Raw genomic sequence first — 14909 nt, forward strand, 5'->3', positions numbered from 1 at the left:
GTATCCCCTGTGAAGTCCAGTGTGCTCTTGCTTGTCACCCTTTGTCGTATAGAGTTCATACACACTGTGACTGCTTATAGCTGGCATCCGTATCTATGGAGCCAGCCAGTCTTGAATCAGAAACACTGAGGCAGGATGTGGTGATACATGCCCTTAATGCTAAGGCTTGGGAGGCAGAGGCAGGCGGAACTGAGTTTCCTGCCAGTCTGATCTACGGTGCGTTCCCAAACCAAACAGCTGCATAGAGAGAGAGACCCTGTCTCAGTTTTTCTAAAGTGGAGGGAATTATGTCTCTATTGAACCTGTGAAGGCTTTCCCAGGTTTCACTGGGCCCCCAGACACAGGGTAACGGCTTTTTACCCAGACTTTGCTTTGTGTTAGGCATGCTAAGTCATCTAATGCTGAGTAAAATACGTGTGTGTGTGTGTGTGTGTGTGTGTGTGTGTGTGTGTGTGTGTGGTGGGGGGACTACAGAGTTTTGGTGGCTTCTTTCCCCGTTTTATGTAAGAGACTTGAACATCTGCTGGGGTTTTAGAACCAAATCTTGGAAGTTAATAATTAGAAAATGTCATAAGCAGGTTTATTAGTAATATGAAATATTTAGATATTCGAATGGCAGCTGAGGTATAGGAAGAATCACTTTGGAGCGTGTGGGAAGTGCGCCCTCTGCTGGTGCAACTGAGGTACAGCGTAGCCTCCAGTTCAGAATGTGCAACTCTAGCCAAACACTCTTCTTTCCTCTCTTCCTCCCTCCCTCCCTCCCTCCCTCCCTCCCTTCCTTTCCTCCCTCCCTCCCTCCCTCCCTCCCTTTCCTCCCTCCCTCCCTCCCTCCCTTTCCTCCCTCCCTCCCTCCCTTCCTTTCCTCCCTCCCTCCCTCCCTTCCTTTCCTCCCTCCCTCCCTCCCTCCCTTTCCTCCCTCCCTCCCTCCCTTCCTTTCCTCCCTCCCTCCCTCCCTCCCTCCCTCCCTCCCTCCCTCCCTTCCTTTCCTCCCTCCCTCCCTCCCTCCCTCCCTCCCTCCCTCCCTCCCTTTTCTCCCTCCCTCCCTCCCTCCCTCCCTCCCTTCCCTTCCTCCCTCCCTCCCTCCCTCCTTCACTCCCTTCCTTCCTTCCTCTGTCTCTCTCCTTTTTCCCCCCTCTCCCACTCTCTTTCCTCCTCCCCCATCATTTTTTTTTTTTTTTGACACAGGTTTTGCTAATCACCGAGGCTGGCCTCCAGCCTCCTGCCTCAGCTTCCTGGGTGCTTGGATTGAAGGCATACACCACCACACATAGCCTTCTCTGTTTCTTAAAAGTCATACTCTTTAATTTAAATAAATATTTTAAAAGGTGTTGCGACCATTTGGAGTCCCGGCCCCCAGCTGCTCTTCCCTCCTAGAGATCTTTACTTTCCTTCGATTTGAGTTATTAAAAGCTGTGTCAAAGTTGTTTACTGGCTCTGCTTCACAAGCACGTGTTGCTTTGGCCTTGAGGATCAGAGGATGAGGTTTTCACCTGCTGGCCCACTTGACTGTTGGGTATATAAGCCTCCAGGGTGCTATTGAATAAAGGGCTTCTTACCAGTGACCAGAGGTCCATGTCCCTGTCTCTCTGTCTCTGTCTGTATGTGTTTGTATGTTTCAACCTCCAGCCCCTTGCCCGAGGCTCGCGAACTGTATGGTAGCCCATAGAGCGCAGACAGTTGTGTGCTGCAAAAATGCACTTTTATCTATATGATCTGTTGCACTGTGTTAATTTGCATAACAATTTTTACTGGTTTTGTTGTGCTGAGGAGCACAACTGCCCACATGTGGAGGCCAGAGGTCAGCCTGTGTGAAGCCGGAGCATATGGAACACTGCCAGTCAAATTCGGCATCAAGCATCTTCACCCTCCGAGCCATCTCACTGGCCTGAAAGGTACAGCCTAAATTCTTACTTCTAGGCCCCCTACTATAGAATAGTGTATCAGAACTTTTCACTGCCGTCTAAATAGAACGGATCAACTCCTCCCCATCCCCTCACCCCAGCAGGAACTTATTACACTTCCAGAGACCTACTATGAACGGATTGCATTATGACACGCTTTTCTGTGTGACATGATTTAGGTCATATTCCCTCAAGAAAAGCTTCATGTTGGATGGCAGTGGTGCATGCCTTTAATCCCAGGAGGAAGAGGCAGGAAGATCTCTGTGAGTTTGTGGCTAGCCTGGTCTACAAGAGCGAGTTCTAGGAGAGCCAGGGCTACACAGAGAAACCTTGTGTCAACAAAATCAAAAGAAGAAAAAAGAAGAGCTTCATGGGGGTTTCATTTGGGACTAATCACTAACTGAAACAGCACGGGTTATTAGTGTGTGCTTCTGAGAAGTGGGATCTTGAGGGAGGCTCTAGGGAACTGGTAAGAGTTACTGTATCAAGCATTTGTGCTTGAGGTTTCACCCTTCAGATAGACCTGGCTTCCTTTATTTCTGCTAGGGCTTGATACAAGAGAGTCCACTCCGACTCTGACAGTCTCCACAGTGGGGCAGAAGCACAGAGAAGCACATGATGCGAACATGGAACTCTGTGCTCACAGGGTCCAGGCTTCTGGTCTTCCTGTAAGAAAACAAGCATTCATTACCGAAACGTGTTGGCCTGCCCATTTTTATCAAACCTCCCTGTCACGTACACATCACACCACCATACTTGACGCAGGGTCGCTCCCTGGAGAGGACAGACAGGGTGGCCACGCTTCCCTCCATCCGCTGGGAGGCGCCCCAGTCCGGCTGCACATTTCTAAGGGAAATTCAGGCTGTCCAGAGCACGCACGTTTCAGCCTTGGTCTGGAGAGTCTCATGCAGACACTGAAGATATTTAGTTCTAGATATCAATACACACACACTCTGCTAGTTCCCTCGTGCACACTTCCTCCTCCTCCCCATTCCGGCTACTGACCCGACAGGGGAGGCAGCCTCCACCCTTCTGTGTGACCGGCCACACGCACAGCTGCTCCTCCTCTCTTACTCTCTCCTGCCTTCCTTCACAGGCCTGCCAAGGACTAAGCCTGCCCTCCAGGTCCTGACCTGTGGGGAAAGAAAGCAAAGGGTGTTTCCCCTTGCTGTGAGCTCGTCTTTTCTCTTTTGTTCTTGGAGTCACTTGAGTTCTGATGCACAGTGAGGATTTGGAATACAGACGTCTATTTTCCAGAAGAGCGAGCAAGGCGTACAGGTCTAGTGAGCTTTTGCTGACAGCTCCGCAGCAAGCAGGGAAGCAGACTATGATGTTATGGAAACACGTCTGATGCAGCAACTTAGTGTGGCTACTTCCTTAGTTCCCTCTCATGTGTTTTTCGCATAAGGAAATAAAAGTGAACAAAAAACGCCAGGCCAGAAGAGGGGCTGGGATACAGATGTTCGGGAGCCTTGACGTGGGTGCTGAGAACTGAACCCAGGTCCTCTTTAAAGAACAGCCAGTGCTCTCAGCCCCTGAGCCATTTCTCCAGCCCCAATCTTGAATACTCTCAAGGCTTGTTTGCTAGGGACTCCATTGCATTTACTTTTCTTTGTACTTCCCATTTCAAATAAACGCCTGCTAGGTGGTTTCATATAAGCCGCACCATTCGGTACTCCCCAGCGCCTGGGTCCACCTGGCTGACCCATCTTCCTGTGCACCTACTTAATCTTCTTGTTTCTAGCCTATTAACCCCATCTGTTGAATTATTGTCAGACATTGTAAGTTTGGTATCATCTCTCCTGTGTTTATTCCTCAGTGTAATTCTTATTGATTTTAATGCATCTTATTTATGTGTACGTAGGGGGTATCGCCTGCAGAGGCCAGAAAAGGATATCAAATCCTTTGGACCTAAGTACAGATGCCTGTGAGTTACCTGACCAGGGTGCTGGAAACCAGCGTCCTCTGAAAGAGCAGCAAGTGTTCCTGACCAACTGGTCCATCTTTCTAGTTCTTCAGCTAAGTCTTAAGATTCAGTCACTGTCTTAAAAGAAAAAAAAAAAATCTATGTGGGATAGGGGGGATTGCTCAGTGGGTAGAGACACTTCCTGCCAAAGCTGGTGACCTGAGTGACAGAGAGAACAAACTCCTGCAAGTCAGGACATGCATCATGGCACTCCCCATCTCTGTAATATGCAGTCAGTTTTTAAAAAGAATCTCTTTTTCTAGAAGCCTCCATCTCTGTCACTTGTCTTTCAAATGTACTCTTCCAGCAGCCCTAAAGTCCTTATTAATTCCTTATTCCTCTGCTAGGAAGACAACTTCCTCTATTCTCAAAGCACCTGGGGGACAGGAAGCACTCTGAGGGAGCTGATAAAGGGGTGCCAGGTCAGAAGATGTCCTCAAGTCCCTGGTCGCATCAGCTGCCCCCAGTGCAGGCACCCAGTGAGCCATCAGAGCCCACGGTCGGTTTTTCTCACTCACTACCTCCCTGTGAACTGCTCAATTGGACTTTGGCCTTTTTATGCTGTTTCTTCTGTCTGGGATCCCCCTTCCTCCTAATGTACCTGGTGGTGCTCAACCTTCAAACTAAATGTACATTCATCAAAAGTGGTATTTGTGAACGATTTGTTTGAATTCTATGCAGATGGGTGTTTTTCTTGCATGTGTGTGCCTCATACCTGTAGAGTCCAAAAGAGAGCACAGGATGCCCTGGAGCTGGAAATGGCTCACTGGTAAAGAGCACTGGCTGCTCCTGCAGAAGACCTAGGTTTGCTTCCCAGCACCCACGTGGTGGCTCACAACCCATCCAGTTTCAGGGAATCCAGTGCCCTCTTCTGTCTCCTGAGGGTGCCAGGCAGAAACAAGGTAATCATACATAGTGCAAGCAAACCACTCGTACACAAAAATAAAAGTAATATTTTAAAAAGTGTGTAATAAAATGGTTGTGAGCCACCATGTGGATTCTGGAAATCAAACCCAGATCCTTTGGAAGAGCAATCAGTGTTCGTCACTGTTGAGCCGCCCATCTCCACACTCCCTTGAACAATTTTTATCTCTACAACAAAACTGTGTATGACAAATATCAAAGGAAAACTTCAAACTACATCTAATGCCAAGTAAATGTCAAGCTCCAAACTTGTCTAATGTAGATATATAGAACCCCATGTGTGTATAGGTGCCCATCTGTAGATATGTAGAACCTCATGTGTGTATATATGCACATCTGTAGATATGTAGAGCCCCATGTGTGTATACATGCACATCTGTAGATATGTAGAGCCCCATGTGTGTGTACACATGCACATCTGTAGATATGTAGAGCCCCATGTGTGTATACATGCACATCTGTAGATATGTAGAGCCCCATGTGTGTATACATGCACATCTGTAGATATGTAGAGCCCCATGTGTGTATATGTGCACATCTGACATAAGAAAATTAACAAAACTGTTAATTGGTTATTTCTAGATCACAGGACGATCTTAGTTTTTTTTCACCTTTTAAAATAAATATAAGTATTATTAGTTATTTGCATGTAATGATATATTTTATTTCATATTTTTCCTCTTTAAATATTTATTTTTGTGTATGAGTTTTTTGCCTTCAGTATGTATATGTGTACTAGCACCCACAGAGGACCAAAGATGGCACTTGATCCCCAGGAACTGGAGTTATAAATGGCTGTAAGCTACCATGTGGGTACTGGGAACTAAACCCAGGTCCTTTACAGGAGCAGACTCTGCTCTTAATCACTGAGCATCTCTCATCCCCTATATTTTTCTTTCCTTTTGTTTTGTTCTGTTTTCCGTATATTTTTCTTCTTAAAAACATTTTTTAGATTTTCTAAAGTACAACATTTTTCAACAAAAACACTTTGTATTAACACGAAGAGCAGTGAGTCTATCCACTGATACATGAGTGGCTTGAGGCCACAGAAGTCGTCACTTAGATGGCTAAGGATCAATTACACAAACAAACAAATATGAAACAAAACTGGGGGCTGGAGAGAAGGTTCACTGGACACTGGATAAGCCTGAGTACAGTCCTTGCAGAGAACCTGTTGACAGCACCCACGTCAGGAGGCTCACAGCCCCTGGAACTCCAGCTCCCAGGGATCCAGTGCCTCTGGTCTCCAAGGGCGCTTGCTCTCGCATGCACACCCGCACATCCGCAATTTAAAAAGCGTTTTTAACTTTTTTTTTTTTTTTTTTTTATTTTTCGAGACAGGGTTTCTCCGTAGCTTTTGGTTCCTGTCCTGGAACTAGCTCTTGTAGACCAGGCTGGCCTCGAACTCCCAGAGATCCGCCTGCCTCTGCCTCCCGAGTGCTGGGATTAAAGGCGTGCGCCACCACCGCCCGGCAGCGTTTTTAACTCTTAAATGTAAATGATGTAGGGGTCATAAAACAACATGTAATAATGAAGTCAATCACCAGGAATAGAGTGGAAAATGAGTTTAGTTATGGGACTGAGTAGTGTTTAGAACGGCGTCACCCATTTATTTGACAGGGCACCACCACTGCACACAGTCTCATCAGTTTACACTAACGTTTTAAATATCTGGTCCTGAGTGTCCTAGCTTGTTCCTTCCAAATCCTTCATAATGAGGAAGAACCTGTTAAGAAAATTCTAAAATGATTTCTCCAAAAGGTTTTTTTTTAAAGCTCCATGACATTCCTTCTGACCACAAGGATATATCTTGATTTACAAGTTTGTATAATCTCTGCTTGATAATACTGGACAGTCCTGATGAAGACAAGCCCCAAAAGAAAAACTTCATGCTTACCACCACTAGCAGACCATGCTGAAACCTTTAACTCAGCCACACCTTGGTGTGAATACCTCCTAAAAGCCCACTACCCATTTACTTAATTTCTCATAGAAGTCAACACAGAATATCTCCAAACCCATCATAAATGACAACACTGTATCTTTTATTTTCTATCACGTAATTTTAAATCTCAAAACATCAATAGCTGAGAGAGTAGGACATCCGGCATGAAACGACAACACTAAGCTGCAGTCTGCAGAACGGTCAGTCCACTGAGGTGACGGGATGCAGGGTGCCGTTCCAATAGCAGCTCCTCTCTTGTTCTTGGTGGCGACAGTTCAAGTGTATTTTTAAAAATTTTCACTTGTAAACAACATGAATCAAAATGGCCTATGAGGTAATCTAAGCACTACAAGATAATTTTAAAATACTAGATAAAACACCGTGTTAAAGACAAACAGAAATCAGGGTTCACTTTGGTCTTTATATGGCTAGAGTTGTTAACAGCGCGAGAGACACACACTGATTAAAGCCAGCTTGGTGGTGGGCGCCTGCGGTTGACGAAGTCAGTGACGGGAGAGGTAGTCGGCACCATCCTTTCAGGCTGGGAACGGACAAGGGTAAGCCACGGGCGTGTTAACGTCGGAATACTTGCTCACAGTACAGTACTTTGTTCCAAGCGTAAGACCCACAGTGCGTCACAGGTCACCCTCTCACTGTGACAGAACAACCAGGTCACAACTCACACAGGCACATCTTGAGGCTGCTGTCAGTATGTAAGACAGAACTGGATGCTTTCAACAAGTTGTTCTTTTTCTAAAACAAATACATCTCATTAAGACATCTAGAAAATTAAAGTCGGCGCAGCTGCACTTGCATATAATTTCCTGGATTTTATAACAAAGGTGAAATACATATATATTTTAAGATAAACATTTCTTAGAGAAAACAGATAAATTAATTTAAATTAACTTAAGACTTAATGAGATTCCCCACATCCTGTCTAATCCCTCCTACAGTGAGTGTCACAAAGTCTATCAACACTCGGGGCCTTCCATTCACAAACTACGTGCAACCAGTGGCATCTCAGGCCTGCACTGGTGCAAAATAAATCTGAGCCAGAGTACAAAAATAATTGGCAATAAAAACCATCCTATATTTGGGAGGTGGACTGATGCTAATATCGTGATGTCTTTATCCTTTCCTTTAGATTGCACACTAAAATTTCTAAGTTATAAGCAGATAAAAATCTCCCTAAATCATTCATTTGTAAAAATACATCCAAAGACTAGAAATACAAGTATAAAAACGTCTCCACTATGTCCTGCTGTGTAGAGAATGAAGGGTCTGCAGGCTAAAAGGCTGGTAGGACATCATTTTTGGAATTACCTTTGTGTTGACATGGAGGGTGGGTCAAAAGGTAGCTCAATTCATAGACCATCGCCCCACTATTAGGAACCCCTGAAAAAAATGGTGCTTCACAGACTCCTTTCCCTCCTGGGTAGGAGTGGCACTGCACTTTCAGTTCCCTCTATGGCAGGCAGGCGGCCTGCTGCTGGTTTGTTCCGCACCAGGGGCTTGTAATGATGAAGTCTGCTTTGTCTTCAGTGCAACAAAGATACACGTGAAGGGGGTAGGAATCTTTTACATCATGTTTGCTTCTGTGCATCCTCCTGCTCCCACCTCTAAGCAACAGAGCTGTTTTCAAGACTGTTTCTGTGTTGTTTTGCTTAGCATAAAGAGTGCCTATACTCCTTTACACTCAATACATGTTAACTTTAAGGAAATGCTTGGAGACTTTGCTACCTAACATGAGAAGTCCTATTATTCACAGGCATTTTGGAGAAACATGCAGTTGTAAACGCCTATCTATGCTACAGATTGAAAGTGTCTGTACCAGAGAATTACTATAAGGCTGCAGCAGCATCAAGGTGTGCTATGTAATAGCTAGGAGGTAGCCATTTGCTGTAAACGGAATGTTTCACCAATGGGAATGAGCAATGTGCTCATATCAGTGAATTCACATCTGCAAGGAGTGGACGAGTTTGCTTTATGAGGCTTTTCACATGAAATAAAAACAGGAGGACCAATACCTGATATTCAGAATTATAATCGATGTCAAACTCAGAGGTAGTTACCAACAAGTACATGTACGAACATAAAGACCTAATTTATTTGGCTTGTTTCGAGTAGGCAGGGCGATAGATTAGTCTGTAAAGAAACAATAAAAACATCATATTGTATGTTCCCTGAGCAAAGTTCTTTGTCCTGAGCATGTAACAGTGACAATATTTTCATATAAAAAATAAACCCCAACTTTAACCATAAGGTTCTGTATGTGCTCTTAGTAATTCAGTCTGCTTAGATGCTGAAAAATGTCAACTGCACCCATAAGGTCCATAGTTCAAGTGTTCCAGAATTTTCTACTTAATTTTTAAAAGTGATCTCAGCTCTGAATTTTCATATGTAAACAGAATGTCCAATTTTCAAGTCCATAATTTCCTATTTCTATAGTCAAGGAACTTTGGTTTGAACTTTCAAAGTCACCTGTCATATTTTGCTTGTACAACTGTTACTTTGTTCATTATACTTGGGTGACACTTTGATTTGTCTACATAATTTAAATAAGCTTGAAATGCTCACATAAGGCAAGGCAGTACTTCTCTATGGCTACGTCACATTCAATATCGTCAACAGTAAGCTCTGCACTACAGCACACTGACACATCAACAGAATACTACGGGAATTCTCATAAACACTGTCAAGAGATTCAAGCTAACCTGGAAAGGACTGGCACACGGGAGGAAGGAACTCCTCAGCAGAATGCATCTCATTTGAGTCACGATGCTTTCTTGTTTGATTATCTGAGCTTACACCAACAGGCCCATATAAATTATATTAACTGCCAAAATTATGCACTGCAATTCCTTGGTACCTTCTTGGAGATGTTTCAAATTTTTTTTTTTTAACATGATGGAGAACAGAACTATACTAAGACAATCTGTTCGCAAACTGAGAATCCATCTGAGAAGATTCTTATCAATAGCCCCGAATGCTCATCCTGAATCCGTAACTTAGGTTACTTCAACTTCTATACTCCAGGCAACTGCCATGGCATCAATGTTATCAGAGAAAGTATTTCTGGCCACATGGCAGTGGGGATTTGTTAATTCTGCTCCAGGCTTATCATTCTAGCTGCCTGCCACCAAATGCTACTCTTTTTAGTATCAGCCACAGACTGTATCTGTTGGGCAACTGTAAGCATCTACTTAATTTTCACTCTAAGCCGCATTATTTTTTCATTTCTATGGTGTTTGTTTTAAAACAGGTCTGAGGATTCTATGGGGATAATAAAGGCAGCCACTAAAATATACCCAAATAATTAGTTTCCTTTAAGGCTTCAGTAGTAAGTAAGGAGACCTTCCCGTTCTAAGTGATGGTTCAGGAGCTGCTTAGTCAAGGGAGGCTTCCGTTGCCATAGTCCCTTAAAAACCTAAGAAATATGTAAAAGAGCTGGTATCAAAATACCACTGAAAAGGATTACACCATGATATTTATACATTACCCTCCCCTTCATTCTTCTTAATAGGCATGTAAATCACAATCAGAACAAAAGACACTGAAATACCAGCCCAGAAACTTCACATTCATTGTCTTTTCTGGAGTTATGTATCCAAAAATAAAAGCTTATGGCAGTCAGAGGCATTAGAGTTAAGTTGCCACCTTCAAACAGGAGAAGGCAGATAACAGCAAAAGCAAGCACTCCATCAGCACCAGGACACAGCAGTGAATCCAGACTTGGGAGGCACCGAGTATCCCAAAAACCTTTAGTACCATTTGACTGGCAGTCTGAGATCTGATGCATACTTTGGTTCACAAAAAAGTAACAGTCAGGAGGTTATGTTTATGTAATATAAAAGAAAATTTAGGAAAAATTCTAAGGGTTAATTATGAGACCACCTCAAATGCTTCACATGGATTTTCAATGCTTGGAGATGCCCAATTATCTGTGGGAGAGTATGTGCTTATATCTCCATAATACATGTTTAAAGACAGGCCTATACACACATTTATCTATACACATGTATGTGTATGTATACACCTGTGCTCCTATGTGAAATCTCTACACATACATATAGACTTAAGTCTCTCTTCTCACTTATGCAGCACATACTATATGTATTTCGAGTCTATAAAACATGAAACCCTGCTTAAATGTAATTTGCTCAAGAATGATTTGTCTGATTAAGAAATTCACAGTTCCTCAACAGTAGTTAAAATCCCGGTCAGCTGCTATCTGTAGAATACTATTCCCCTGTGCTTGCGTGAGGTAGACTTCCCAGCCGGGTGAAGAAAATGCCGACGAGATTAAGATTTTTTCCGTTTCTGAATTGAAGGCCCCTTTTTGTTTGGCTCTTCTGTTGCTACAAATGCCTTCGTGGATGAAACTTGTTGGGGTGACCTGTCTGACAGCTCTGCCATCTCTGACCTCGCCTCCTGAGGAAAACGTGATGTGTAGCCATGGCCCCCTCCCACTTCTCTTGGCGAAGAAGAAGTGCAGGGCTGGGACTCTGTCTCCTGTCTTCCCTGAGCGCTGGCGGGCGGCTGTGCAATAATCCTGTGCGGGCAGTTTGCTACCATGTGCATGATGCTCTGGCAGTAATGGCACTTCTTTGGCTGAGGAGGTAGACTACATTCTTTAGCATGATGGTCAAGGCCACCGCAGTTGTAGCATCTGCAAAGAAATACGAGAAAAATATCTTAAAAGTAGGTAGAGTGTATAATTAATGAAAAGCAGTGGTTATTAAAATAATTAAATATTAAAATTATTATTATAAATAATAATTATTGAAATAATAATTTACATTGATGTCAACTTTAATCACCAAAATTCAAAAGCTGTCGATGAGATCAGTTTATTCAATGTGACTTGATATGAACCATTTATACTATTTATACTGGCTGCTTTAAGGCTTATCATCACCAAAATGACCCAGCGACTTTAGAAATTAGTTGGTGAAACACAACAGTTGGTGAAACACAACAGTCAGTGAAAACAAAGGCACCAAAAATGATAAGGATTCCCATACAGAAATGAGTCACTCAAGTTTAATGGTTTATTGTGAAAGAATAGTTTGACCCACTAGATGGCAGTCAATGATAAACCAAAGATCCACCAGCTGGCTTTAAAAATGAATATAAAAATATAGTTGTCTGTCATGATAGAAATTAACTTGCTCAGCCTTTAGGAAAATTATAGTCTAAATTAAGTTTTATGGCTTAAAAAAGACTTCAGTGTTTATTATTTTATCCATGGAAGCTAATAGGACTAAAATAATTTTTTACCTTTGTATAAAATTTACAAGGAAATTTGATACCTAAGCTGTCTAGTCAAAAAACAAACAAACAAAACAATGATGTCCAGTGTTTTACAAAGCATGAGGCAAGACAGTGAGTGTCCAAACCAGAACAATGCTTCAAAGAAGCATCCGAGGATGGAGACCAAACAGTTCAGTCTAATGCTAGCTGGTACCTGGAAAAGCTGGCTTGTTCTTCCTATAGACACTAGCTTTCCCTTAGAGTAAACTTCCCTAAACTGAAGAAAGCATAAACCTCACTCTCATTTGTTACTTAAGTCTGAAGGGACACTGGAGACACTGACGGGGTTCCATACTAGATGCTGGATATCCAACTTCTAAAAACAGAGTAAAGTAATTCATTTACTCAATTCCAATCATAATTTCCTTCTCAAAATACAGTTTTAAAAATGGAGACACAGAGACTGGAGAGATGACTTAGAGATTAGGAGCACTGGCTTCTATTCCAGAAGACCCAGGATCAATTCCCAGCAACCACATGGTAGCTCCCAACTGTCTGTAACCCCAGTTCTAGGGGATCCAACAGCCTCATGCAGACATATTAACAAACATAACACCAATGCACATAAAAAATAAAAAGGAATTGTCAAAAATGGAGGATCTCAGAAGCACTTGTATTTTAAAAAGTTTCGTTCTGAGTCTTAAAGAGAATTTGCTCACTGATTAATGTTTCCAAACAACTGTTTTAGAGGTTTTTATATTAAATTTACTTTCCAAGTACAGTTATAATTCCATATTTCTCACCATAAAGCACATTATAAATCAGTATTTTTAAAACTGAAGAGCAAAATATATGATAGATGTAAAAAGTAGTTTAAGACTATATGATCTATATGATTAATTATATTTGTATGTTTGAGAACGCCAAGCTTGGTAACTTAATTATTTTACATTTAAAAAACAAATTAGTTACTAGTAATTTAACAAGCACTGTATGTAGATACTCAGCATAAATTAAGGTTAAGCATCGTCTGCTTCCCCATTTGCAATATTAGCATTATTTATTTATTTACTTACTTATTTAATGTATGCATACTCTATATGTATGTACAAATTTATGCCAGAAGAGGGCATCAGATCCCACTATAGATGGTTGGGAACTGCCATGTAGTTGCTGGTAATTGAACTTAGGACCTCTCCTCTGGAAGGGCAGCAAATATTCCCAACCACTGAGCCATCTCTTCAGCTCCCTGTCAATGTCATCTTACAGAACAGACAAGATGGGATTCTATTCTTTGTAAAAGCCAATAGGCACTTGTTTATCTTAATAGACTGCATTATGTTTTCAAATGTAAAGAGAGAAGTCAAGAAATAAAGTGTTTTAATTCCTTGTTGCTCACATATACACCATAGTAAATTAAGCACTGCAGTTCAGATACAATACCCACACAATGACCTGAGAGCATAAAGGGAAACGATGAAAATTATTCAGCCAATGCTTGAAATTCACGCCCTCAAAATAGACTGGAAAATGTCACCTATGAATCTGACCACATTACTTACTGATCTGATTTCCTGTATAATGAGAAGAGGAATTCTTACATTAAATTTGCCTTTTGCCCACCTGTAAGGTATCTTTTTTTGTTCTTCATTACATTCATGTGCTGAGGTCAGAGGACAGCCAGGAGTTCATTTTCAAAGACAGAAAATAGGAGGAGACTCTAGGAATAGAGCCGACTCTCCTGCGTGCACAGCAGGTTCAGTCACTGTGGCTTGTACTGCCTTTTCCAATTCAGGGAACCATTCTGCCTACTCACTGAACAAGAGCCTGGATGTCAGAATTCTACTTTTACAAATGGAGTCTTAGATCATCATGTTTCATGAGCCTGGTTGTAAATGTTATTTTAAAGAAAGATATACAACTTTAGTTTCCCAGCATTTCAATGTGCACATGTACCTATTGGGATTTTTCAGGTTATATGTTAACATTAGGGTCACTGCATTTCACACTGATGATGAACATTCATTGTGCATGTGTAGAGCCTTAAAAGGGGAAGTGGTATTCATTTCCCTCTTCTATTTAAGCAGCGGCAATTGCTTTTACCAAGAACTTAGAACATGCTCATTATGGAACCCTTCATCCCAAGGGAATGACATGCTAACGTTCAGCTGCCTTTCAGCTCATAGATGATACCACAGCCACACATGTGAAACCTGCTGTACATGAGTCTAGACACCTTTATCCATACTTTGTACTTCTCCAAATCAGTTTGTTTTTATTCATTAGAAAGGATTTTATATTATGATGTGGGTATCAAAATAGTAAGTGTAGCACACAGCTACAAAGCTAACAAATGGGGAGAAAATGTCATGGTCAAAGGATTACATAAAGAAAACCATAGTCATGCTTTGTCATCAATTCCAACAGCCTGGCCTAAAAGTTAACATGATCTATTGTCTAGCATCCAGGACAGATCCCCAGCAGTGTTTTCAAAAAATTCAACCAAATAAATCATCTGTTCAGTATGTTATAAAATGCTGAGCCAATGGTACCAAGTAGGCTCTCTTATGCATTAAGCAAAAATATTAACAGAATTGTCCAATTTAATTTTAGGACATCATTGATTTCTTTGTGGAATCATGTGATAGATATGTTATCTCCAATGAGGTAGCACAATTCTATCAGTATTACTTATAATAGTTTAGAAGATTTTAAAGGTGAAAGAAAATTAACAGTAAATATTTTTAAGACTACCAAATTAAGATTAAAATTTCTAATTAAAAGGAGAATTCTATCAGTAAATAGAACAGAAGACCTGAGATAGCAAAGTTAACAAAGAAAAAATTCACAAACATCTTAAGGTTTTCAACTTATTTATTTCACTTTATTATGAAATAAGCAATTGTATATGTATATG

General features: G+C 41.7%; 1 protein-coding gene across 1 annotated transcript in view; it reads right to left on the reverse strand.

Moving 5' to 3' along the window:
• Window positions 1-10022: 10022 nt before the first annotated feature.
• Window positions 10023-14909, reverse strand: part of Lin28b (lin-28 homolog B) — a 93944-nt gene continuing 89057 nt past the window's right edge. The window contains exon 5 of the mRNA XM_041654677.1: window positions 10023-11408. Within this exon, the coding sequence (XP_041510611.1) occupies window positions 11042-11408 (367 nt within the window). The 3' untranslated portion in view covers window positions 10023-11041. The remainder of the gene's footprint in view (window positions 11409-14909) is intronic.

Source organism: Microtus oregoni, unplaced genomic scaffold, assembly GCF_018167655.1.
Source record: "Microtus oregoni isolate MIOR12 unplaced genomic scaffold, Mior012 000006F_ref0000085, whole genome shotgun sequence".
Lineage (NCBI taxonomy): Eukaryota > Metazoa > Chordata > Mammalia > Rodentia > Cricetidae > Microtus > Microtus oregoni.